Raw genomic sequence first — 27220 nt, 5'->3', positions numbered from 1 at the left:
AACAAGGTTCCCACTGCCTGCAAAATAACATTTAAAATCCTCAGCACTCAACACTACATACCCTTTGGCTTCAAAACATTTTACCAGTGTTTTTCTTCCAAAAGCCCCTTACTTCCTGCTGATCTCTCAAGAAAAAATTCAGTTCTTCAAACATGTCTTATACTTTCCCAGTTCTCTACCGTCTATCATATTGTTCCTCCTCCTTGGCACCACTTTTAACCAAATTTGAGGGATTTGGACTTTCCAAATCTACCTCTTCACTAAGCCTTTCTAGATCCCACCAGTCAGCACTGATCCCGTTCTCTCCTCTGCTCCTACAGTATTTTAATTATACCTTCTCTAAAATGAGCTTTGTGTTATCATTAGTGGTATAATATGTACTGACACTAGAGAAGCAGTGCTTGCCAAGGAGTTAAAAAACTCATACATCTGATGAACTGAAATGAAAGACATCTGGTCCAAAGTGTGGACCACAGTCTTGGATTTGAAAGTACATAGTAGACTGATAACTGAGAAACTGTTAATTTTAAGCTGCAAATACAGAGTGACTTTAGCAGTCACTTTACTTCCCTGGAATTCATGAGCTCTGAAATAAAGGGTTAGAACTAGATGATACTTATGGTCCCTTCCAATTCTATCTTGTATGAATCAAGGTAGGCCAGGAACAAGAAAAGAGGAAGAGTCCTAGATCAACTCTCTTAGAGACAAGTAACAAACATTAGAATACTTAACAAAAAGTTAAAACAGCTATTTCCATGAAAACTGCAAATTTGGCTAGGATGGGGTCTGAATCAACGTTAACTCTCTCTTGTAATGTTTCTATTTTAGACGTAAGTGTTTTTGGTTAAACCATGGTCCATAAGAAAGAGCACTGCACTAAGTTCTCAGTCCTGCTACTTCTTTTAGCTAGATCAACTCACTTCAACTAATTTCATCTCTCTGGGACCTAGAGTCTGTCATCTGCAAAATGAAGGAATTAGACAAAATGATCCCTATAAGGCCATTTATAGCTCAAAAAGTTTATGGTTCTATGAAATCCCCAATCATAAAGTATGAAATACTTCCAAGTATAGCTTCTGTAAGAATTTTGCACAGAAAAAAAGGATACTTCTATACTGACACAATGTAATTGTTTTGGTGCTTTTAAGGCTTCTTTTTTTTGATATGGACCATTTTTAAAGTCTTTGTTGAATTTTGTTACAATATTACTTCTGTTTCATGCTTTGGTTTTTTGGCCCCAAGGCATGTGAGATCTTAGTTCCCCAACCAGGGATCCAACCCACACACCCTGCACTGGAAGAAGAAGTCTTAACCACTGGACCACCAGGGAAGTCCCTGTTTTCGTGCTTTTAAAAGAAATATTTTTTTTGCCATTTTGCCACTCTCTACAACAGCAAAAAAATACGTGTTAGTATTTAATATATTATCAACACCCTAATTTTTATGAAGGTAATGTACAAAAATGGGAAGATTACATATTAAGTAAATATACTAAAACAGAAAATAATGCATTCCCTATAAGTACAACCATATAAAACGTATATAAGTAAAAGGTAATATGTAAAACAAATTTTTTTTGTTTATTTATGTTTTTGTTTACTGGAGTATAATTGCTTTACAATGTTGTGTTAGTTTCTGCTGTACAGTGAATCAGCTATATGTATACATATATCCCCTTTATGTTTTTGTTTTTGTTTATTGGAGTATAATTGCTTTACAATGTTGTATTAGTTTCTGCTGTACAGTGAATCAGCTGTATGTATACATATATCCCCTCCCTCTTGGACCTCCTTCAACCCCCCATCCCACCCCTCTAGGTCATCACAGAGCACCAAGCTAAGCTCCCTGTGCTATACAGCAGGTTCCCACTAGCTATCTATTTTACACATGGTAGTGTATATATGTCAAACCTAATCTTCATCCCACCCTCCCCTTCCCCCTCTGTGTCCACATGTCTGTTCCCTACTTCTGCATTTCTATTCCTGTCCTGAAAATAGGTACATCTGTACCATTTTTCTAGTTTCCACATATATGTGTTAATATACAATATTTGTTTTTCTCTGACTTACTTTACTCAGTATGACAAACTCTAGCTCCATCCACATCTCTACAAATAACCCAATTTCATTTCTTTTTATGGTGGAGTAATATTCCACTAAATATACATACCATATCTTCTTTATCCATTCATCTGTCGATGGACATTTAGATGTTTCCATGTCCTGGCTATTGTAAGTAGTGCTACAATGAATATTGGGGTACATGTGTCTTTTTTGAATTAAGGTTTCCTCAGGGTATATGCCCAGTAGTGGGACTGCTGGGTCATATGGTAGTTCTATTTTTAGTTTTTTGAGGAACCTCCATACTGTTCTCCATAGTGGCTGTATCAATTTACATTCCCACCAACAGTGCAAGACGGTTCCCTTTTCTCCACACCCTCTCCAGCATTTGTTGTTTGTAGATTTTCCAATGATGCCCATTCTAACTAGTGTGAGGTGATACCTCATTGTAGTTTTGATTTGCATTTCTCTAAAAATTAGTGATGTTGAGCATCTTTTCATGTGACTCTTGGCCATCTGTATGTCTTCTTTGGAGAAATGTCTATTTAGGTCTTCCACCCATTTCTTGATTGGGTTGGTTGTTTTTTTAATATTAAGCTGCATGAGCTGCGTGTATATTTTGGAGATTAATCCTCTGTCCGTTGTTTCATTTGCAAATATTTTCTCCCATTCTGTTATTTTCATTACTCTAGGAGGTGGGTCATAAAAGGACTTGCTGTGATTTATGTTAAAGAGAGTTTTTCCTATGTTTTCCTCGAAGAGTTTTATAGTGTCCGATCTTAACATTTATGTCTTTAATCCGTTTTTCTTTTTTAACATCTTTATTGGAGTATAACTGCTTTACAATGGTGTGTTAGTTTCTGCCGTATAACAAAGTAAATCAGCTATACATATACATATATCCCCATATCTCCTCCCTCTTGCATCTCCCTCTCACTCTTCCTATCCCACCCCTCTAGGTGGTCACAAAGCAGCGAGCTGATCTCCCTGTGCTATGCAGCTGCTTCCCACTAGCTATCTATTTTACACTTCGTACTGCATATATGTCCATGCCACTCTCTCACTTCGTCCCAGCTTACCCTTCCCCCTCCCCGTGTCCTCAAGTCCATTCTCTACGTCTGCACCTTTATTCCTGTCCTGCCCCTAGGTTCTTCATAACCTTTTCCTTTGTTTTTTTTCAGATTCCGTATATATGTCATAGCATACAGTATTTGTTTTTCTTTCTGAATTACTTCACTCTGTAAAACAGGCTCTAGGTGCATCCACCTCACTACAAATAACTCAATTTCATTTCTTTTTATGACTGAGTAATACTCTATTGTATATATGTGCCACATCTTCTTTATCCATTCATCTGTCGATGGACACTTAGGTTGCTTCCATGTCCTGGCTATTGTATATAGAGCTGCAATGAACATTGGTGTGCATGTGTCTTTCTGAATTATGGTTTTCTCTGGGTATATGCCCAGTAGTGGGATTGCTGGGTCATATGGTAATTCTATTTTTAGTTCTCCATACTGTTCTCCATAGTGGCTGTATCAATTTACATTCCCACCAACAGTGCAAGAGGAATCCCTTTTCTCCACACCCTCTCCAGCATTTACTGTTTGTAGATTTTTTGATGATGGCCATTCTGACTGGTGTGAGGTGATACCTCAGTGCAGTTTTGATTTGCATTTCTCTAATGATTAGTGATGTTGAGCATATTTTCATGTGTTTGTTGGCAATCTGTATACCTTCTTTGGAGAAATGTCTATTTAGATCTTCTGCTCATTTTTGCATTGGGTTGTTTGTTTTGATACTGAGCTGCATGAGCTGCTTGTAAAATTTGGAGATTAATCCTTTGTCAGTTGCTTTATTTGCAAATATTTTCTCCCATTCTGAGGGTTGTCTTTTCGTCTTGTTTATGGTTTCCTTTGCTATGCAAAAGCTTTTAAGCTTCATTAGGTCCCATTTGTTTATTTTTGTTTCAATTTCCATTTCTCTAGGAGGTGGGTCAAGAAGGATCTTGCTGTGATTTATGTCAGAGTGTTCTGCCTATGTTTTCCTCTAAGAGTTTTATAGTGTCTGGCCTTACATTTAGGTCTTTAATCCATTTTGTGTTTATTTTTGTATATTGTGTTAGGTAATGATCTAATTTCACTCTTTCACATGTACTTTGTTCAATTTTCCCAACACCATTTATTGAAAAGGCTGTCTTTTCTCCATTGTATACCCTTGCCTCCTTTGTCATAGATTAGTTGACCCTAAGCATGTAGGTTTATCTCTGAGCTTTCTATCCTGTTCCATTGATCTATACTTCTGTTTTTGTGTCAGTACCATATTGTGTTGATTACTGTAGCTTTGTAGTATAGTCTGAAGTCCAGGAGCCTGATGATTCCTCCAGCTCCATTTTTTTACCTCCAGATTGCTTCGGCTATTCAGGGTCTTTTGTGTCTCCATACAGATTTTAACATTTTTTGTTCTAGTTCCATGAAAAATGCCACTGGTAGTTTGATAGCGACTGCACTGAATCTGTAGATTGCTTTGGGTAGTATAGTCATTTTCACAATGTTGATTCTTCCAATCCAGAAGCATGGTATATCTCTCCATCTACTTGCATCATCTTTGATTTCCTTCATGAGTGTTTTATAGTTTTCTGAGTACAGCTCTTTTACCTCCTTAGGTATGTTTATTCCTAGGTATTTTATTCTTCTTGTTGCAATGGTAAATGGGAGTGTTTCCTTAATTTCTCTTTCAGATCTTTTCTATTACTCTATAAGAGTGAAAGAGATTTCTGTGCATTAATTTTGTACCCTGCAACCTTACGAAATTCATTGATTAGTTCTAGTAGTTTTTTGGTGGCATCTTTAGGATTTTCTATGTGTAGTATCATGTCATCTGCAAACAGTGACAGTTTTACTTCTTCTTTTCCAATTTGTATTCCTTCTATTTCTTTTTCTTCTCTTGACTGCCATGGCTAGGACTTCCAATATTATGTTGAATAACATTGATGAGAGTGGACATCCTTGTCTGGTTCCTGATCTTAGAGGAAATGCTTTCAGTGTTTCACCATAATGATGTTTGATGAGGGTTGGTCATATATGGCCTTTATTATATTGAGGTAGGCTCCCTCTTGGTCATTTTCTGGACAGTTTTCATCATAAGTGGGTGTTGAATACTGTCCAAAGCTTTTACTGCATCTATTGAGATGATCATATGGCTTTTATTCTTTAATTTGTTAATATGGTTTATCACATTGATTGATTTGCATATATTGAAGAATCTTTGCATCCCTCAGGTAAATCCCACTTGATCATGGTGTATGATCTTTTTAATGTGCTGTTGGATTCTATTTGCTAGTATTTTGTTGAGGATTTTTGTGTCTATGTTCATCAGTGATATTGGTCTGTAATTTTCTTTTTTGTTATATCTTTGTCTGGTTTTGGTATCAGGGCAATGGTGGCCTCAGAACAAGTTTGGGAATGTTCCTACCTCTGCAATTTTTTGGAAGAGTTTGGAAGGATAGGTGTTAACTCTTCTCTAAATGTTTGACAGAATTCCCGTGTGAGCCATCTGGTCCTGGACTTTTGTTTGTTGGAAGATTTTTACAGTTTCAATTTCATTACTTGTGATTGGTCTGTTTATATTTTCTAATTCTTCCTGGTTCAGTCTTGGAAAGTTACACCTTGACAAGAATTTTTCTATTTCTTCCAGGTTGTCTATTTTATTGGCATATAGCTGCTTGTAGTAGTCTCTTATGATCCTTTGTATTTCTGAGGTGTCAGTTGTAATCTCTCCTTTTACATTTCTAATTTTATTGATTTGAGTCCTCTCCCTTTTTTTCTTGATGAGTCTGGCTGAAGGTATCAATTTTGTTCATCTTCTCAAAGAACCAACTTTTAGTTTTATTGATCTCCGCCTATTGCTTTCTTCATTTCTATTTCATTTACTTCTGCTCTGATCTTTATGATTTCTTTCCTTCTATTGACTTTAGGTTTTCTTTGTTCTTCTTTCTCTAGTTGCTTTAGGTGTAAGGTTAGATTGTTTATTTGAGATTTTTCTTGTTTCTTGAGGTGAGCCTGAATTGCTATAAACTTCCCTCTTAAAACTGCTTTGGCTGCATCCCATAAGTTTTGGATCATTGTGTTTTCATTGCCATTTGTTTCTAGGTTTTTAAAAATTTCTTCTTTGATTTCTTCAGTGATCTCTTGCTTATTTAGCAGCATATTGTTTAGACTCCCATGTGTTTGTATTTTTTACAGTTTTTTTTCCTGTAATTGATATCTAGTCTCATAGCGCTGTGGCTGGAAAAGATACTTGATATGATTTCAATTTTCTTAAATTTACCAAGGCTTGATTTGTGACCCAAGATGTGATCTATCCTGGAGAATGTTCCGTGCGCAGTTGAGAAGATAGTGTATTCTGTTGTTTTTGGATGGAATGTCCTATAAATATCAATTAAGTCCATCTGTTCTAATGTGTCATTCAAAGCTTGTGTTTCCTTAATTATTTTCATTTTGGATGATCTGTCCATTGGTGAACGTGGGGTGTTAAAGTCCCTTATTATTATTGTGTTACTGTCGATTTCCCCTTTTATGGCTGTTAGCATTTGCCTTATGTACTGAGGTGCTCCTATGTTGGGTGCATAAATATTTACAATTGTTATGTTTTCTTCTTGGATTGATCCCTTGATCATTATGTAGTGTCCTTCCTTATCTCTTGTAACAGTCTTTATTTTAAACTCTACTTTATCTGATATGAGTGCTACTCTAGCTTTCTTGTGATTTCCATTTGCATGGAATATTTTTTTCCATCCCCTCATTTTCAGTCTGCATGTGTCCCTAGGTCTGAAGTGGGTCTCTTGTAGACAGCATATATACAGATCTTGTTTTTGTACCCATTCAGCCAGTCTTTGTCTTTTCATTGGAGCATTTAATCTATTTACATGCAAGGTGATTACCAACATGTATGTTCCTATTACTATTTTTTAAATTGTTTTGGGTTTGCTTTTGTGGGTCTTTTTATTGTCTTGTGTTTCCCACCTAGAGAAGTTCCTTTAGCATTTGTTGTAAAGCTGGTTTGGTGGTGCTGAATTCTCTTAGCTTTTGTTTGTCTGTAATGCTTTTGATTTCTCCATCAAATCTGAATGAGATCCTTGCTGGGTAGAATAATCGTGGTTGTAGGTTTTTCCCGTTTATCACTTTAAACATATCCTGCCACTCCTTTCTAGCCTGCAGAATTTCTGCTGAAAAATCAGCTGATAACCTTATGGGGATTCCCTTGTATGTTATTTGTTGTTTTTCCCTCACTGCTTTTAATATTTTTTCTTTGTATTTAATTTTTGATAGTTTGATTAATATGTGTCTTGGCATGTTTCTCTTTGGATTTGTCCTGTATGGGACTCTGTGCTTCCTGGACTTGGGTGGCTATTTCCTTTCCCATGTTAGGGAAGTTTTCTACTGTAATCTCTTCAAATATTTTCTCAGACCCTTTCTCTTTCTCTTCTTCTTCTGGGATCTCTATCATTCGAATGTTGGTGTGTTTAATGTCATCCCAGAGGTCTCTGAGACTGTCCTCAATTCTTTTCATTCTGTATTCTTTATTCTGCTCCTCTGCAGTTTTTCACACCATTCAATCTTACAGCTCACTTACTTAATGTTCTGCCTCATTTATTCTACTATTGATTCCTTCTAGTGTATTTTTCATCTCAGTTATTGTGTTGTTCATCACTGTTTGTTTGTCCTTTAGTTCTTTTAGGTCTTTGTTAAACATTTCTTGTATTTTCCCAATCTGTGCCTCCGTTCTATTTCCAAGATTTTGGACCTTTACTATCATTACTCTGAATTCTTTTTCAGGTAGGTTGCCTATTAACTCTTCATTTATTTGGTTTTGTAGGTTTTTACCTTGCTCCTTCATCTGTAACATATTTTTCTGTCATCTCGTTTTTTCTGATGTATGGGGCTGTATTCCTGCCTTACTGGTTGGCCTAAGGCATCCAGCACTGAAATTTGCAGGCAGTTGGGTAGACCCAGGTCTTGGTGCTGAGATGAGGACCTCCGAGAGACCTCACTCCAATTAATATTCCCTGGGGTCTGAGGTTCTCTGTTAGTCTAGCAGTTTGGACTCAGCACTCCCACCAAGGAGCTCAGCCCCAACCCCTGGTCTGGGAACCAAGATCCTGCAAGCCACGCAGCATAGCAATAGAAAAACAAAACAAAACACAGACACACAAAAAGGAGCAGTACAATAACAGAAATAAAAAATAAAATAAAATTAGAAAAAGAAACATATATATTAGGAAAAATAAAAATATAAGTAAAACAACTACAAGGTAAAACAGAACCACAACAGAAAAAAGGAAAAAAAAGGAACAAGCCAAAAGGAGCAGAATAACAAACTATAAAGAATAAAATAAAATTAGAAAAATAAAAATATAAATGAATCAACAACATTAAAACAGAAACACAACCTAAAAAAAAAAAAAAGATCATTGGCTGTGTAGGCAGAGCTTAGGCAGGGGTGGAACTTAGGCAGGGGTGGGGTTTAGTGCGGGGGATCCTAGGCATAGCACCTGTGGGGAAAGGCAGCACAGCCTGAGGGGGGCCTTGGTGTGCAGAGTTCAGAGTTCAGAGGTAAGGCCCTGGGTGGGGGTGTGTGGATGGAGCTTAGGCTCAGCACTGCTGGACCTCTGAGGGCGGAGGATTAGGCCCAGGATCTCAGCAGGCTCCCCACGGGCCCAAGAGGGCAGGGAAATGCTGGCTGTGCTCCCTTCCATTCCTCCCCTCTCCCAAGGGTCTCCCCTGTCCCTGTTGATCCCCTAACCATGGGTGGGCCCCACCTGGTCTGGGAACCCCTCCCCTCCCCGAGCCACCCCTCAGGGGTGCCAGTCCCATCCCACCTCCACTTCTTCCTCCTCACTCCCCCACATGTCCTACCCAGTCACTCGCGGGTTCCTACCATCCCCTTCAATGTCTGTGGTCCCCCACCAGTGCCTGGTAGGTGCCCTAGCTGTGCAGAGATGCGAACTCCGCGCCCTCCTAGTCTGCCATCTTGACTCCGCCCCCATCAAATTGTTTTATGGTAGTAGTAGGAATATTTTTTAAATTTCTCCCTAATTTCATTACATTGGCATTTCAATAAATGCCAAAAAAAATTTTTTAATATATTTTGATTGTTTCCTGTGAATTAAAACTCTTGGGTCAAAATTCAATACAGGTTAAAAAAAAATTCAATACAGGTAAAATTTAAAGTTTCTTCTAACAAAGTAAAAAATTCTCAACTTCAACCCATGAGCCACTTATATAAGATATTTGTTATCATTAAACAGTTGTACAATAAGTGAATTTAGATTGTCTCTTGAGTTCACTTGACCTTTATATTACTCTCATAACCTCAAGTTGATAGACTAAATGTTGTCCGATATTTAAATAATCATATTTGTTTAAATATGTATACCCTAAAATGAAATAAAACTATTTTTTGAAACTACAAACAATTCAAACAAAACTATAGTACTTTCAGAAACAGCCACAAAGGATTTCATTTTATTTAATTTTAGAATAAATATCAAGGCAATGAGGCACTAACCCTATAAGAAAATCTTGTACATAAATAAAACTAGATAATCAAAAAAAAAATTTTAAGGTAAAATAGTTTTCCTTTTCACCTAAACACTGAGAATAATTTTAGTGGGCATCAATAAGGAACAAACAGAAAAGGTAACAACATATGAAACTTGGGAGATGTTGCCTTTATAGGCAGTAAATTGTGGGGGACCCCATGACCAGAGCAGCACCTCCCACAGTTTCTGAGTTAGTAGGCACAGTCAACAAAACATCAACTCTGTCACATACTATGTAACCTTGAACAAGTTAGTTAACTTCTCTGAGCTTCAGTTTCCCAACCTATAAAATAGGGACAATAGTATCTATCTCATGTCATATGTAAACTATCTTAAGTATATGGTACTTAGTAGAGATCAATAAATGATAGTTATTAAGAGACAAACCTGTATTTTAACTCTAGTGTAAAAATATGTACATGGTTTTATTGACTCATCCTCAAATTCCTTTTCAATAACCACCAACACAACAAAATTTTGCTCTACATTGTATACAAAAGGAACTAAAGATTTCTGATCTAATTATACAGCTTTTTTTTTTGGCCACTCCGTGCAGCATATGGGGTCTTAGTTCCCCAACCAGGGATCAAACCCGTGCCCCGTGCAGTGGCAGCTCAGTTGTAACCACAGGACAGCCAGGGAATTCCCTATACAGCTTTTAAATTGCAACTTACTTTCATTCTGCAGGATGTTAATGGCATCATCCATAATGCAGTCTGGAGAAAATCCTGCAGTCTTTGACAGTAAACCCAACAATGATGCAATTTTCAGTCTCACAGATGGATCGTTCTCCTGAAACAAAAGAACCTATTGTTACATTGATGCTCTACTCTCAGGAACGTGGGAAACTAATATCTCAAAACAGAATCAACAAGTATTCTTAAGCTTTATTTCTGAAAAATTAACTTTATATGCTTTGGGGGCAGAAAGTTTTCCTCAATCTGTATGTTACACCTAAACACTGCAAAGTGAATGGGAATATTTTATGCCTTCCTAATGTTATTAACTTCTAATGAGATGTGTGCTTTTGAGATTAAAAGTACCTTTCCTCCACTGTGCAGTCACATTAGACATGAGTTGCAGCAACTTGGACCACCAACACTGCCAGCACTGGGCACTCAACATTGCTGTCAGCACCACTGTTTTTGGAGCACCCAGAAATTGGGTGCTGCAGCTACTACTGCTATCACCAGAAAGAAGTTTTTGTTCTACCTGTGTTTTTTTGGATCACCAGATCCTGATCAGAAGTCTGGGGCAGGTGATGGGACTGACCAGGTGGTCCAGTGGTTAAGACTGTGCTCCCAATGCAGGGGGCCTAGGTTCAAAACCTGGTCAGGGAATTGGATCCCACATGACGCAACTAAAAATCCTGCACGCAGCAACAAAGATCCCGCGTGCCACAAGTAAGTCCCAGCACAGCCAAATAAATAAATAAATATTTTAAAGAAAAGTTTGGGGCAGGTAAATCATTGTCTGGGTCTAGGTCCTGGGTCTGGGGCCCAGGGCAAGAGAGACTAAGAAATGAGTTAGTGTGGCCCATTTAGCTTCAATATCGGGAGGTGGTCTCTAATTTGCACCAAGATTCCTATGGTGAGAAATTTCCCCCAAAGACAGAAAGGAACATGTCTTTTTGTTCATCACCATATCACAAGTATGTAGCACAATATCTGGCACTAAGTAGACAGATGTTCAATAAACATAGGTAAAATGAAGAAAAAAAAAAAAAAAAAAACCTTGCTAACGCTAAGATTAAGTAAGCATTTCTGTTCCAAGGACAAAATTACTTAAATGTACGCTCAAAAGATGAAGTGCCTTATAGATGTGACCCCAGTTTCTAAGGAGGTAACTGGGCACAACAAGAAGGCCTGAAAAAGGAGAAGGGACAAAAGATACGCAGTCAGAAGACCCTGAATCCTGGCACACCACTAACCATATGTTCAACCTTGGGAAAGTCATTTTCTTGGGAACTTAAGCTGTGGAGTGCAGCAGAAGGAGAAAGGGCTTTGAAATTGGTCAGGTTGAGGTGTGAAGCCTGGACTCACTATGTAATAGCTATATATCTTGAACAGGCTAATTAATTTCTTAAGCCTCATCTGTGAAATGGGGCTAATAACAACCTCAAACAGCTACTGAGAGGAAAACAACTCACACAGAAATGGGCATACAGAAGGCAATCAAATATTAATGCCCTTCCTTCCTTCCTCTCTGATCATCAGTCCTTTCATGTGGAGGGTAATAAAACCTGAACTGAATCCCTATGAATATGGTACTCTGATAGGTACCATAAAGAGCAAACTAAAAACATGTGAAAAATAAGGATGCAATCACCAAGCCCAGAATATGGGAAATTCCACAGGGTAAAATGCCTCTTTTTTTGTTTTTTGGTTTGTTTTTTTTTTTTAAAGAAGATGTTGGGGGTAGGAGTTTATTAATTTATTTTTTATTTATTTTTGCTGTGTTGGGTCTTCGTTTCTGCGCAAGGGCCCTCTCTAGTTGCGGCAAGCAGGGGCCACTCTTCATCGCGCTGTGAGGGCCTCTCACTATCGCGGCCTCTCTTGTTGTGGAGCACAGGCTCCAGGCGCGCAGGCTCAGTAGTTGTGGCTCACAGGCCTAGTTGCTCCGCGGCATGTGGGATCCTCCCAGACCAGAGCTCGAACCCATGTCCCCTACATTAGCAGGCAGATTCTCAACCACTGCGCCACCAGGGAAGCCCCAAAATGCCTGGTTTTTAAACAATAAATATCATGGGATAGAAAAGGTGGGGGGGGGAATGCTATAGATTAAAAGAAACTGAAAAGGACAGCTAAACTAACCAAATGCAATGTGTGAATCCTGCTCAAACAAACCAACTGTAAAAAGACTTTGAATCCTGTTCAAACAAACCAAGTGTAAAAAGACTTTAAGACAATCAGTGAAAACTGAACATGGACTAGGTATTATACACTATTAAGGATTATTGTTAAGTATCATATTTTTTAAGTCCTAAAAAAAGTCCTAATTTGTTAAACACAGATAATTGTTTATAGGCAAAATGATATGTTGCCTGGGATTTGCCCCACCCCCAAAAAAGTAGGGGAATGCACCAAACAAGAACAGCAAAATGTTGATAATTGGGGGCTTCCCTGGTGGTGCAGTGGTTGAGGGCCTGCCTGCCGATGCAGGGGACACGGGTTCGTGCCCCGGACCGGGAAGATCCCACATGCCGTGGAGCCTGTGCTCCACAATGGGAGAGGCCACAACAGTGAGAGGCCTGCGTAACGCAAAAAAAAAAAAAAAAAAAAAAAAAAAAAAAATGTTGATAATTGTTGAAGCTGGATGAGGAACACTGGAAGGCTCATATTATTTTCTCTCCTTTTGTGTATGTTTGTAAATTTACAAAAAGAAAAAAGTTAACTTTTTAGAAATATCACATGAAAGTACTTATTCTATCTAAAATGCAAATTAATTTACTCATTCAACAAACATTCAAGGAGTACCTACTATGTGCCAAGCATCATTCTAGCCGCTGGGGATACAACGGTGAATAAAACAGAAGCATTCCCTGCTCTCATAGCACTTATATTCAAGTGGATAAGACTGGTGAAAGAGGGAATCCTCTGGTGGTCCAGTGGTTAGGACTTGGTGCTTTCACTGCTATGGGCCCAGGTTCAATCCCTGGTCGGGGAACTATGATCGTGCAAGCCATGTGGCTCAGCCAAAAAGAATAAAAAATTAAAAAATAAAGACTGGCAAAAGAAAATATGTAATTTCAGATGGTAAGCATTCTGAAGAAAAACGACGTGTCAGAGGTTAAAGAGTAATGTGGAGAGGCTATTATAGACAGGACAGTGAGGAAAGTCCACTCTAAGGATATGACTTTTGAACGGACACTTAACTGAGTGAGACAGAGAGCAATAGGAAGTTTTAGGGAAGCAGCATTCCAAGCAGAAGAATGTTGCAAACCCAGAATATGGAAGATTCTAAAATGCTGCATTTAAGAATGCATACATATCTGTTACAGTGATTCTCTCCAGAGTAATCTCTGGAGAGTGTATTTTGTTTTCTAACTTTTTTATTTGCAGAGGCAAGTCTCATTCTTTATTTTATACACTTCTATACTGCTTGAATTTGTTACAATAAATGCTACAGTTGGGGTTTTTAAAAGAATGTTAAATTTAAAACTCCACACAAACATTCATAACCCTTCAAAAGCTTCCAGTTTCCTATGGAAAGAAGCCTGAGCTGCTGAGCACGCCACAACGGCCTGCCAAGACTGTCCCGTATGTCAGCTCCCACAATTCCCCACCAGTGATGCCATGAGGCTTCAAGCTTCTGTACTTCTGCTCAGATTGCTCCTCCGCCTAAATTGCTCTCCCTGCCTCCCACAGCCACTCCCTCCTGCCCCTTAGGTGTCAGCAACCCCAGGAAGTTTGTCTCTGATGCCTGAACTGGACAACAGTGCCCTTCCCCTTGGACCACCCAAGCAGCCTGGTGCAACCCTTTATCATGCCTCTCACCAGTGCACTATAATTATCATAGTGTATTATGTGAATTGTGTCTGTTTCCCCAACCAACCTGTGAGCTGCTAAAGTGACAAGCAGAATGCCCAGAAAGCACTTTGTACATTCTGATAAAAATAAAGGGAAGAGTATAGGAAAAGGAAAAGCCACGTGTGCTACTTAATTCACCCGGTGAATTAAATAATTCATCCATCATCTGTTCAACAGGATTTCCTGAGTACTTACAAGGAGCCACTGTGTTTGGCCATGGGGATACACTGCCCTCATGGAACTTTAAGTTTTAATGGGCAAGGCAGACAGTTGTCAAGTAATGTCCAAATACATAATTACAAAGTTGTACTGTAAAGGAAAAGTAAAGAGATCTATGAAAGCATATAATATAACAAACACAGACTTTAATTTGAGGCAGAGAGAAAAGAATAAATGAATGTTCTCAGTCATGAAAGACACCACAGCTTCCAGAACTGTAAAAGGGGGCAATGTGGCTAAAATGTAGACTAACATGAAATGCGGCTACAGAGGCAAGCAGGTGCCACAACTTCTTGAGAATTATGGCAAGTGCCTCTGATAGTGCCCAGAATGTAGGAGGAATTCAATACATATTTGTTCACTGTTGAATAAACAAATGAATAGTCTTTGTCCTAAGAACAATAAAAATCCTTTGAAAAACTATAACGAGGAGAGTGACATAAACAGATTCAAATTTTTGAAATACCAAACCAGCCTCAATATAAAGATTGGATTAGAAGGGGCAAAAGTAGCCAGAGAGACAAATTAAGAGTAATTGCGGTGCTCGCTTTGGCAGCACATATACTAAAACTGGGACAATAGAGAGAAAATTTGCATGGTTCCCATGCAAGGATGACACACAAATTCATGAAGCATTCCATATTTCTGAAAAAAAATTTAATCCTTTGAGCAGCAAAAAATAAAAAAAGGAGTATTTGATTTAAAAATTATAGAACAGCAAAAGAAGCTGAATGGTTTTAAAGAATTATTCACCTTTCCATTCATTCTTTTAATAAATTAAATAAAAATTAATATGTGAAAAAAAAGAGTATACTGCAATAGTCCAGCAGAAGACAATGGCAAGACTCCCACTTACGTTAGGGGCAGGCTAGATAATACAGAACAACCTTCCCGCTAAGGAAAACTAGAATGGTACTATGGATGCCAAAAAAGAAAAACATATGTGTGTGTACATGAATATATACATGCACATATACAAGTGTATACATGTATATACACACATATATGTATATATGTGTGTGTATATGTGCATATATACTTGTGTGTGTATTTGAAGATATTTGAAAGAAAAAAGATAAATAAGAATTAAAGAATCAGGATCATGCAAGGAAGGTCACAGACCCAAGAAGGTTCTCCAAAGCAGTTTGGGCTGCTTTTTTCTGGAGACGTCTGCCAACTGCGGGAGGTGAGGAGATGGATATATAAGAGGTAAAGTAAGCAGTGCTTCCAACAGCCAGGTAAGGGTAGGGGCACAATGGCTAGTGTATAAGGCTGAGAGTAGGAGGATGAGCAGGGGTAGACTAATAAACCCAATCACTTTGGATTAGGATCTCCAAATGCTACAATAATATAAGTGAGAATAAAATAAAAATACATAGACTTTGGTAGAGACTGCAGCTCATCTCTGAATCACCTCAATTCCTAAAACAAGAATAAGGTCTTCCTGGATGAATAGACAGAAACAAATCCTCTCTGAACAAAAATTAAGTCATCCTAAACCTCAAATTATTTTTACAAACAATTTTAGAAATACACTGCCTAATGCACTAAGAAAAAAGGCACACTAGGGGATCATATGACATGAATAAAAATGATAAGACATAGCCACAGGCACTTCATTTACTGAAGTAATCAGACACAGACTTTAACTCTGCTTAGTATGTTCAAAGAGATAAAAGTCAAAATTGGGAATTCACCAGAGAACTAAAACTTTTTTTAAAAAAGAAAATTATAGGAATGATAAAAAGCAATAAATGAAATTAAGAAACAACAGATAGGTTAGGAGCAGATTAGACAAGGTGAAGACAGAATTAGTGAACTGGAAGACAGGTCCAGAATTAAGCTTCAAAAGACAAAAGAAAGGAAATTCAGAAAAGAAGGTAATAGGATAAAATGAAATGGTTATCATACATATAATTGGAGTCCCAAAAGGATAGGAGGAAGAGAATGAGAGAAAAGCAAAACGTGAAGAAATAATGGCCAAGAACCTTCTGATTAGAAGTACAAAGCCACATATAATAAAACAAACACTATGAACCCTAAGTAGGATAAATGAAAAGAAATCCACATTTAGGCACATGACAGAAAAATTGCTGAAAACCATAAGAAGCAAAAACTCCTAAAAGCAGACAAAGAAAAAGAAGACAGATTACTCCACAAAGGGATAAATAATGACTGACATGTGACTTCTCAATGGAAACAATACAATGATATATTTAAAGTACTAAAAACAAATAAAGAAAAACAGCCAATCTAAAATTCTACACACAGCAAAAACACCCTTCAAGAAGGGAGGTTGGGGCTTCCCTGGTGGCGCAGTGGTTAAGAATCCACCTGCCAATGCAGGGGACACTGGTTCAAGCCCTGGTCCAGGGAGATCCCACGTGCCATGGAGCAACTAAGCCCATGCACAACTACTGAGCCTGTGCTCTAGAGCCTGTGAGCCACAACTACTGAAGCCCGAGCACCGAGAGCCCATGTTCCACAACAAGAGAAGCCACCGCAGTAAGAGGCCCACGCACCGCAATGAAGAGTAGCCACCACTCGCCACAACTAGAGAAAAACCTATGCACAGCAACAAAGACCCAAAGCAGCCAAAAATAAATAAAATAAAATAAATTTTTTTAAAAAAAAGAAGGGACGTAAAGGGAATTCCCTGGCAGTCCAGTGGTTAGGACTCAGCACTTTCACTGCTGTGGCCCAGGTTCAGTGGCTGGTTGGGGAACTAAGATCCCACAATCCATGCAGCATGGCCAAAAAAACAAAAAAGAATGGACAGAAAACTTAAAACTTTTCCATACAAACAAACACAAAGAATTTGTCACTGAGTGCCACCAGTAAACTCACAATAAATGGAAATATCAGAGGGTATTCTTCAGCCAAAAGGAAAACAATCCCAGATGAATAAACAGTCAGATACAGGAAGGAAAGAAAAGTAATGATAAATACATGTGGGTAAATGATAAATACATAGGTAAACCCAAATGAATACTGCCTGTAGAAAATAACAATGTCTTCCAGAGTGAAAAATGGAGAATTAAAACATAAAACTGCATTCACACATGTAAGTCAGGAAGGTAAATAAATGAAGTTAAAGTCCTCATATTGTTCAAAATAGAAACTGTACCATTTAACACTTGACTTTGAGCAGTCGAGAATTCATGTAATATCTAGGTTATAACCAGTAAAAGAAGTGTAAAAGAATGTATAATAACTCCCAAGCTAATAAAAAAGGGGTGGAGGAGAGAATTTTTTAAAAAGAGTCAATGTAAAAGATGGCAAGAAATGAGAGAAAAGAAAAGAACACTGAGCAGGTAAGACAAATAGAAGGCATTTAATAAAAGGGTAGGGTTTCCCTAGTGGTGCACTGGTTGAGAGTCCGCCTGCCAATGCAGGGGACACGGGTTCGTGCCCTGGTCCAGGAAGATCCCACATGCCGTGGAGTGGCTGGGCCCGTGAGCCATGGCCGCTGAGCCTGTGCGTCCGGAGCCTGTGCTCTGCAACAGGAGAGGCCACAACAGTGAGAGGCCCACATACCACAAAAAAAAAAAAAAAAGTAGAAATAGGTATACCATGCAAACTTTAATCAAGAGATAGTTGGTATCATAATATTAATATCAGACAAAGCTGTTATATGCTGATATGATTATTTGTAAATAATCCAAAATCTACACATAATTTATTAAAATTGTTAAATGAGCTTAGCAAGGTTGATATAGGATTTAATAAACAAAAATCGATTGCATTTCTGAATATCCATTATGTACTGTTAGAAAATAAAATTTTTTAAACATATCATTTACAATAACAAAATATTAACTATCTAGGAATAACTAACAAAAAGATGTACAAAAGGACTTCCCTGGTGGTGCAGTGGTTAAGAATCTGCCTGCCAATGCAGGGGACACTGGTTCGAGCCCTGGTCCGGCTCAAAATTTATAAAGAAATTAAAAGACCAAGAACAATCTATTCTTAAAGAAGAGCAAGGGGGGAGAAGTTGTCCTACCAGATGTCAAGATTTATTATAATGTTATGCTAAGACAGCATGGTATTGGCATAAGAATAGACAAACAGACCAGTAGAATAGACAGCCCTGAAACATACCCACTCATATACAGACACTTAATTTACCACAAAGGTGGTACTGCAAAACAATGGGGAAAGGACATTCTTTTCAATAAATGGTGCTGGAACACTTGGACTTCCATACAACAAAGCATCACACACACAAATCAATTCCATGTATGAAAAACAAATAATAAGCTTCTAGTAATAATGTAGCAAAATGTCTTAATGAGCTCAGGGTAGATAAACCCTTATATCAATCAGACAAGAAAAGCACAAAATATAACTGAAAAGACTGTCAAATTGGGTTACATTAAGAACTTATTTTCATCAAAATACAACATTAAGGGACTAAAAAGGGAGAAGATATTTGTAACATGTATAACCAAAGAACTTGTACCGAGAATATAAAGAATTCCCACAAAGCAATAAGGGAGAAAAAAAATTGTAAAAATAGGCAAGAGACATAAATAGGTATTACCCAAAAGAATATCCAGTTAAAGATATTAAAGTTGCTCCCCTTTATAGTACTCTAAGGAATGCAAATTAAAGCCACAGTGACTACACATCCACAGGAATTGTCAAAATGAAGAAAATCAACTCCAGCTATTGGAAAGTATGTGGAACAACTGGAACTCTCACACAGTGCTAATATGAGTGTAAATTGGTATTACCACTTTGGAAAACAGTTGGCTCAGTAATTCCACTCCAGGGTATATACTACACAGAAATGCAAGCCATAAAAGGGTAGGGTTTCCCTGGTGGCGCAGTGGTTAACAATCCGCCTGCCAATGCAGGAGACACGGGTTCAAGCCCTGATGTAGGAAGATCCCACATGCCATGGAGCAACTAAGCCTGTGTGCCACAACTACTGAGCCTGAGCTCTAGAGTCCACAAGCCACAACTACTGAGCCCAAATGGCACAACTACTGAAGCCTGTGGGCCTAGAGCCCGTGCTCGGCAACAAGAGAAGCCACCGCAATGAGAAGCCGGTGCACCACAAAAGAGTAGCCCCCACTCGCCGCAACTAGAGAAAGCCCACGCACAGTAACAAGTACCCAACACAGCCAAAAATAATTAATTAATTTTAAAAATAATAAAATAAAATGAAATCTATACCAGCCAAACTACCTGTATTGCTTCTAACGTGACAAGTTATTTCACATCTCGATGCCTTTGCTCACAATTGCTCCTTCTTTCTGAACCATCTTTCCTCCTACTTTCCAACTGCACAAAATCTGATTAAGATTCATTTCAAGCACTACTCTATAATGCCCTCTAGGCCCATGCTCCTAAGTACAATTGATTACCCTCTTCTTTAAAGTTATATCATAACCTGTCTCAGATTTCATAGCACCTATAACATTGTATTATTATCCATTTTTTGTCTAATCTACCCAACTAGACTCAGATCAGGGATCATATATTAATCTCTGTATCATCAACATGAAGCACAAGGCCTGGCACAGAATTAGTATTCAGAACACTTAGAGTGAATGAAAAAAATAAATTAATTAATAACTCAAGCCCTTACCATCTATATATCACATATATTATTTGATCTACCAACTATACTACTGGCCCTTAAAGGACAAAGAACATGTCTCACAGTTCTTCAACATCCTCCACAGGAACTAACACAGTAGTATAAGTGAAGAAACCCTCATGTGAAATATTAACAAGTTCAGCTACAGAAAACCTTGGATGAGAAAAGCAGAAGCCAAAGTAGTTATCTACTAAAATACAAGATACCACATTTCTGGATAAAATAGAAGAAAGAATAAAAAAACACTATAGGCATCAATCTAGAACTAGACCCATTTATCATCACTCTTCCTTTCCTCTGAGGCTAGAATCTGCTAGACTAATGCACATAGCATGGACTGGTTAAAGAGCTTGGGGTCTGACATCAGAATGCCTGAGTCCAATTTTTCTTTTAGACATGGTAACGGTATTGTGATGTTTTTAAAAAGAGTCTTTATTGTTTAGAGATATAAACTGAAATTTATGAATAAAATGATACGATGCCAGGAATCTGTTTTCACAAGAATCTGGTAGAGGGTGAGAGTGGAGGAAATGGAAGTGGACAGGAGGAGTGGGGGTGGGAATAAAACAAATTTGGACATAAAATGATAATTGTTGAAGCTAGGTAATGAGTACATGGGAATTAAACTATTCTCTCTAATTGTATATATATTTGAAATGTTCCATAACAAAAAGTTGAAAACAAAATTCCATACAGTAGGGCTTCCCTGGTGGCGCAGTGGTTGAGAGTCCACCTGCCGATGCAGGGGACACAGGTTCGTGCCCTGGTCCAGGAAGATCCCACATGCCACGGAGCAGCTGGGCCCATGAGCCATGGCCTCTGAGCCTGCGCATCCAGAGCCTGTGCTACGTAACAGGGAGAGGCCACAACAGTGAGAGGTCCACATACCACAAAAAAAAAAAAAAAAAAAATTCCATACAGTCCAGCAATTCCACCCCTGGGTATTTATCGGAAGAAAACAAAAATACTAATTCCAAAAGATATATGCACCCCTTTGTTTGTTGCAACATTATCACAGCCAAGATTCAGAAGCAACGTTAAGTGCCCATCAATAAATGAATGGATAAAGAAGACGTGATTTATATATACAATGGAATATTACTCAGCCATAAAAAAGAATGATACCTTGCCATTTGCGACAACATGGATGGACCGAGAGGGTATTATGCTAAGTGAAATAAGTCAGAGAAAGACAATGATGATTTCACTTACATGTGGAATCAACAAAACAAAACAAATGAATAAACACAACAAAACAGAGAGAGTCATAGATATCGAGATACATAGGTGTTTGCCAGAGGGGAAGGGGTTGGGGGGGAGGAGAGAAATAGGTGAGGAAGATTAAGAGATACAAACTTCCAGTTGCAAAATAAATGAGTCATGGGTATGAAATGTACAGGGTGGGGAATATAGTCAATAACTATTTAATATTTTGTATGGTGACAAATCATAACTCAACTTATTGTGGTGATCATTTTGAAATGTATGAAAATACTGAATCACTATGCTGTGTAACAGGAACTAACACAGTGTTGTAGGTCAGTTATAGTTTAAAAACAAACCCATAGAAAAGGAGATCAGATCTGTGGTTACCAGAGGCAGAGGTGGGGGGAGGGGAACTGGATGAAGGCAGTCAAAAGGTACAAATTTCCAGTTATACGATAAATAAGTACTAGGGATGTAACATACAACATGATAAATATAATTAACACTGCTGTATGTTATATATTAAAGTTGTTAAAGAGAGTAAATCCTAAGAGTTCTTAACACAAGGAAAATTTTTTTTTTCTATTTCTTTAATTTTGGATCTGTATGAGATGATGGATGTTCACTAAACTTACTGTGGTAAGCATTTCATGATGTATGTAAGTCAAATAATTATTTTGCGACTTTAAACTTATACAGTGCTGTATGTCTATTATATCTCAATAAAACTGGAAGGAAAAAATCCCATATTGCTCAAGAGGAGCTTATATCCTAGTACAGGGAAATGGACAGGAACAAAATAAATGAGAAAATTATACACAATATTAGAAAATGTTAAGTGCTACTGAGAAAACAAAATCAAGGAAGGGGCTAGAAAGTGCTGGAGTGGGATACAGAGTTTCAAACAGAGGGATAAAGGAAGGCCTTAATGACAAAATAACATTTGAGTAAAGACTTGAATGAAGTTTTTCAAGTGAAGTGGGAAATACACATATGAACATCTGAGGAAAGTGTTCCAGGCAGAAGGAAGCATAAGTGGAAAGACTCTGAGGAAGGAATATGCTTGACAGAGAAAATGGCAGACCAGATCACAGGACAGTGGCTGAGGTAACAACATGTGAAAAGACACGGATTTCTGAAAACAGACAAGGTCTTTGGAAAACTGCAAGCATTCTGATTAAGCTAGAACATTATATATGTAAAGAGACACTAAAGGGAAAAAAGATAGGAAGCAAGGTGGACTTCAAGACATACGCATCCTGACCGATGCAAATATGAAGTATAAATCATCACCTATAAAGTATTCTTAAAATTCTCAAAAATATGCTTACCTGGGATCTAACAAAGTCTATAGATCTAACTTTCAGTTCACAGTAAATACAGGAGATAGAGGGGCAAGTTAACCAAGAAAGTAAATAAATTCAGAAAACAAGGCATTTTACAAAACAACTGACCAAATTTCTTTAACAGGTCAGTGTCACCAAAATAATAAAAAAAATTGTTCTAGATTTTTTAAGAAGCAAATGCCATGTGTGGAGACAGTTTGCATTTCGACTTGAACAAATCAACTATAACAAGATATTTGGGGAACAACTAGAGAAATGTGAATATGGACTCTTTGTTAGATGACGTTAAGGAGTAATTTAATTTTACTTGAGGTGGTTAGATGGCTATATTTTTTAAGTGTCCCTTTGTAAGAGGTATTTACTGAACTATTTAGGGAAAAATACTATGATACGTTAAGAAAACTTCAGGAAAACAAAATTGAGCAAATTTGACAAAATATTAATAATTATTTAATCCCAAAGATGAGTATTTGGCAGTTCATACAGTATTCTCTACTTTTCTATAAGCTCAATAATTTTCATACTAAAGTTTAAAATTCGAAGTCATCTGTGATTCAAATATTTGAAAATTATTTCTTCTTTTACTTCAGATCTTCCTTACAAATAAAAACTGAAAAATAAAGGCATTTTGCAAATTTCATTTTCTGCTTAAAATATTTCCTGTATTTAACTATGCATGAATTGATGTTTTTTTCTAACCTATGAAAATAGAGAAATAAAATGTCACTTAGCTAAAAAACAGTTTAAAAAAAAAAAAAAAGGCTATTGCACTTAGATATGAGGGCCTTGAATTAAAGCAGTAACAGCAGGATGAGAGGACTATATGCCAGAGACAAATCTGGTTACAGAAGGGTCATGGTTGAAGTTAACTCCTCCTTTGTACTCCAATGCACTCTCAGTACTCTGAGCAATTTGATGTATTTTATCATTCACATTTGTTTCCATCTAGATACTGTAAGCTTCTTTTATTTTTGACTGCATTGGGTCTTCGTTGCTGTGTGTGGGCTTTCTCTAGTTGCCGCAAGCGAGGACTACTCTTCATTGCTGTGCACGGGCTTCTCAATGCAGTGGCTTCTCTTGCTGTGTGTGTAGCACGGGCTCCAGGCGTGCAGGCTTCAGTAGTTGCGGTACACAGGCTTAGTTGCTCCACAGCATGTGGGATCTTCCCGGACCAGGGCTGGAACCCGTGTCCCCACTCTGCTACCAGGGAAGCCTCTGTAAGCTTCTGATAACAGGATCTTTTTGGATCTTTTTTATCTCTGTATCCACAGTGACTAGCACATGGAAGACTCAGTAAAAGACTGCTGAATGAACACATTATTTATTTTGCATATTAACCCATTCTGCAGACACATGATACAACTCTTATACATACTCCCATACACACTCCCATCAGGTCCTCAAGACCTTCTTACCTTGTAGTAATGTTCCAAGAGAATCCTGACTACTCCCTCCACACTTTCTGCCTCCACAGGCTTCCTGGCAAACTGAAGTAGGTACTGCAAAGCATCTGCTGGGGAGGTAGCCTTACACAGATCTATGTGGAGTGCTGCAGATTTACTTGGTTTTGTCAGTCGGAGTTTCTTAGTAGCAATTTCCTCCTGCTGTTGCTGCAAGAGGGTAGGAAAGATAAAACATGAAAACTTGACTGAAAACAGAGAGTTTGCAAATTTAACTTTACCTTGTTTGATGAAAATAATTTTTCCTATACCAAAATAATGTATTTAGGTAACAGACCCAGCCTAAACAAAAAGCAGTGTTATGAACTGGGAAAGGAGCCAACTGGAGACAAAGCTGTGAGTCCCGATTTTGCTTTTCACTAGCTCCTACAGCTTTGGGCAAGTTATTTAACTTCTCTAAGTCTCAGTTTCTTTCTCTGTAAAGTAGGTCCACGAATATTTTGTTCTGCCTATCTCTTAGGATTGTTGTAGCTTTAGGGTTAAGAGGACACACAAAAGATATGCTCCACTCATAGAAAAGAAATCTCAATTTGACAAATATATTCAGACTGTGCTGAGGCACTTACTAGGCTCACCTTGTCTCCTAAGAAAACTAAACTAATGGGAATGGTCTGCAGCTTACACTGAGGAAAAAAGTCTTCATCTCATAACAGATGACTATTCTCACCCAAATCATTCTACCTTTATTAGAAGGATGGTCAGTGTAGAAAAAAAATACATTGCCATATGCCTAGCAAACTGTAGCTACTTAACAAATATTTACTGAATGATTGATGTGGAATTAGAAGTTGTCTCTGATTCCAACTCTGCTGCTCTATTCTAAGTACATCATGATTCACATTTTTATCATCTGTAAAAGAGAAATGATGACCTACCACTACACTAGTCTATCTCAATCAGGGATCCTCATCTGAACCACAGAACACACAAAATTAGCTGAGTAACTATTTTCTCAATTTTCCCAAGGATGGTGCATAACTAGAACTAGATGCATTCTAGTTTATTATGCATTCTAGCATATTCTAGATGCATCTGTTACATATGATGAGTGCCAAAAAGTTCATGTAAAAGGGAACCTGTTACTCCAGGGCTTACGTAAAGCCCTGGTGTGTAGATATAGAGAGGATCACAAAAGAAGATAAAAGTTGTAATCAATAGTAATCATCAGAAAACAACTAGAGCTAATCAATGAATTTGGTAAAGCTGTAGGATACAAAATTAATGCACAGAAATCACTTGCATTCCTATACACGAAAAACGAAAGATCAGAAAGAGAAATTAAGGAAACAATCACATTCACCATTGCAATAAAAAGAATAAAATACCTAGGAATAAACCTACATAAGGAGGTAAAAGACCTATACTCAGAAAATGGCAAGACACTGAGGAAAGAAATCAAAGATGACACAAACAGATGTAGAGACATATCATGTTCTTGGATTGGAAGAATCAACATTGTGAAAATGACTATACTACCCAAAGCAATCTACAGATTCAATGCAATCCCTATCAAATTACCAATGGCATTTTTCACAGAACTAGAACAAAAAATCTTAAAATTTGTATGGAGACACAAAAGACCCAGAATAGCCAAAGCAATCTTAAGAAAGAAAAATGGAGCTGGAGGAATAAGACTCCCTGACTTCAGACTATATTACAAAGCTACAGTAATCAAGACAATATGGTACTGGCACAAAAACAGAAATATAAATCAATGGAACAGGATAGAAAGCCCACAGATAAACCCACACACCTATGGTCAACTAACCTATAACAAAGGAGGCAAGGATACACAATGAAGAAAAGACAGTCTCTTCAATAACTGGTGCTGGAAAAACTGGACAGCTACAGGTAAAAGAATGAAATTAGAACACTCCCTAACACCATACACAAAAATAAATTCAAAATGGATTAAAGACCTAAATGTAAGACTGGACAGTATAAAACTCTTAGAGGAAAACATAGGAAGAACACTCAGACATAAATCACAGCAAGCTCTTTTTTGACCACCTCCTAGAGTAACGGAAATAAAAACAAAAATAAACAAATGGGACCTAATGAAACTAAAAAGCTTTTGCACAGCACAGAAAACTATAAACAAGATGAAAAGACAACCCTCAGAATGGGAGAAAATATTTGCAAATGAATCAATGGACAAAGGATTAATCTCCAAAATATATAAACAGCTCATGCAGCTCAATATTTAAAAAACAAACAACCCAATCAAAAAATGGGCAGGGCTTCCCTGGTGGCACAGTGGTTGAGAATCCGCCTGCCAACACAGGGGACACAGGTGCGTGCCCTGGTCCAGGAAGATCCCACATGCTGTGGAGCGGCTGGGCCCGTGAGCCATGGCCGCTGAGCCTGCGCGTCCGGAGCCTGCGCGTCCGGAGCCTGTGCTCCGCAACGGGAGAGGCCACAACAGTGAGAGGCCCGCGTACCATAAAAAAAAAAAAAAAAAATGGGCACTAGACCTAAATAGACATTTCTCCAAAGAAGACATACAGATAGCCAAGAAGCACATGAAAAGCTGCTCAACATAACTAATTATTAGAGAAATGCAAATCAAACTACAATGATGTATCACCTCACACCAGTTAGAATGGGCATCATCAGAAAATCTACAAACAACAAATGCTGAAGAGGGTGTAAAGAAAAGGGACCCCTCTTGCACTGTTGGTAGGAATGTAAATTAATACAGCCACTATGGAGAACAGTATGGAGTTTCCTTAAAAAACTAAAAATAGGGCTTCCCTGGTGGCGCAGTGGTTGAGAGTCCGCCTGCTGATGCAGGGGACACGGGTTCGTGCCCCGGTCTGGGAAGATCCCACATGCCGTGGAGCGGCTGGGACCGTGAGCCATGGCCACTGAGCCTGTGCGTCCAGAGCCTGTGCTCCACAACAGGAGAAGCCACAGAACTGAGAGGCCTGCGTACCGCACACACACACAAAAAAAACTAAACTAAAAATAGAATTACCATATGACCCAGCAATCCCACTACTGGGCATATACCTGGAGAAAACCATAATTCAAAGACATATGCACCCCAACGTTCACTGAATCACTATTTACAATAGCCGGGTCATGGAAGCAACCTAAATGCCCACAGACAGATGAATGGATAAAGAAGATGTGGTACATACATACAATGGAATATTACTCAGGCATAAAAAGGAATGAAAATGG

The 27220-nt window shown here is 38.1% G+C and overlaps 1 protein-coding gene and 1 non-coding gene across 2 annotated transcripts in view; one reads left to right on the top strand and one right to left on the bottom strand.

Annotated features, from left to right (window-relative positions):
• INTS4 (integrator complex subunit 4) overlaps window positions 1-27220 on the bottom strand; it is a 121640-nt gene that overhangs the window by 91004 nt on the left and 3416 nt on the right. Inside the window, exons 2-3 of the mRNA XM_059069508.2 lie at window positions 23990-24184; window positions 10338-10455 (exon numbers count right to left, since the gene is read on the bottom strand). Of these exons, the coding sequence (XP_058925491.1) occupies window positions 10338-10455; window positions 23990-24184 (313 nt within the window). The remainder of the gene's footprint in view (window positions 1-10337; window positions 10456-23989; window positions 24185-27220) is intronic.
• On the top strand, window positions 14952-15058 carry LOC131760723 (U6 spliceosomal RNA). Its single transcript, XR_009336820.1, has one exon. It is a non-coding gene; the product is annotated as a U6 spliceosomal RNA (small nuclear RNA).

The sequence above is a fragment of the Kogia breviceps genome, chromosome 7 (assembly GCF_026419965.1).
Source record: "Kogia breviceps isolate mKogBre1 chromosome 7, mKogBre1 haplotype 1, whole genome shotgun sequence".
Classification (NCBI taxonomy): domain Eukaryota; kingdom Metazoa; phylum Chordata; class Mammalia; order Artiodactyla; family Physeteridae; genus Kogia; species Kogia breviceps.
Note: the sequence above shows the minus strand (reverse complement) of the source record. Positions and strands in the feature narration are given on the sequence as shown.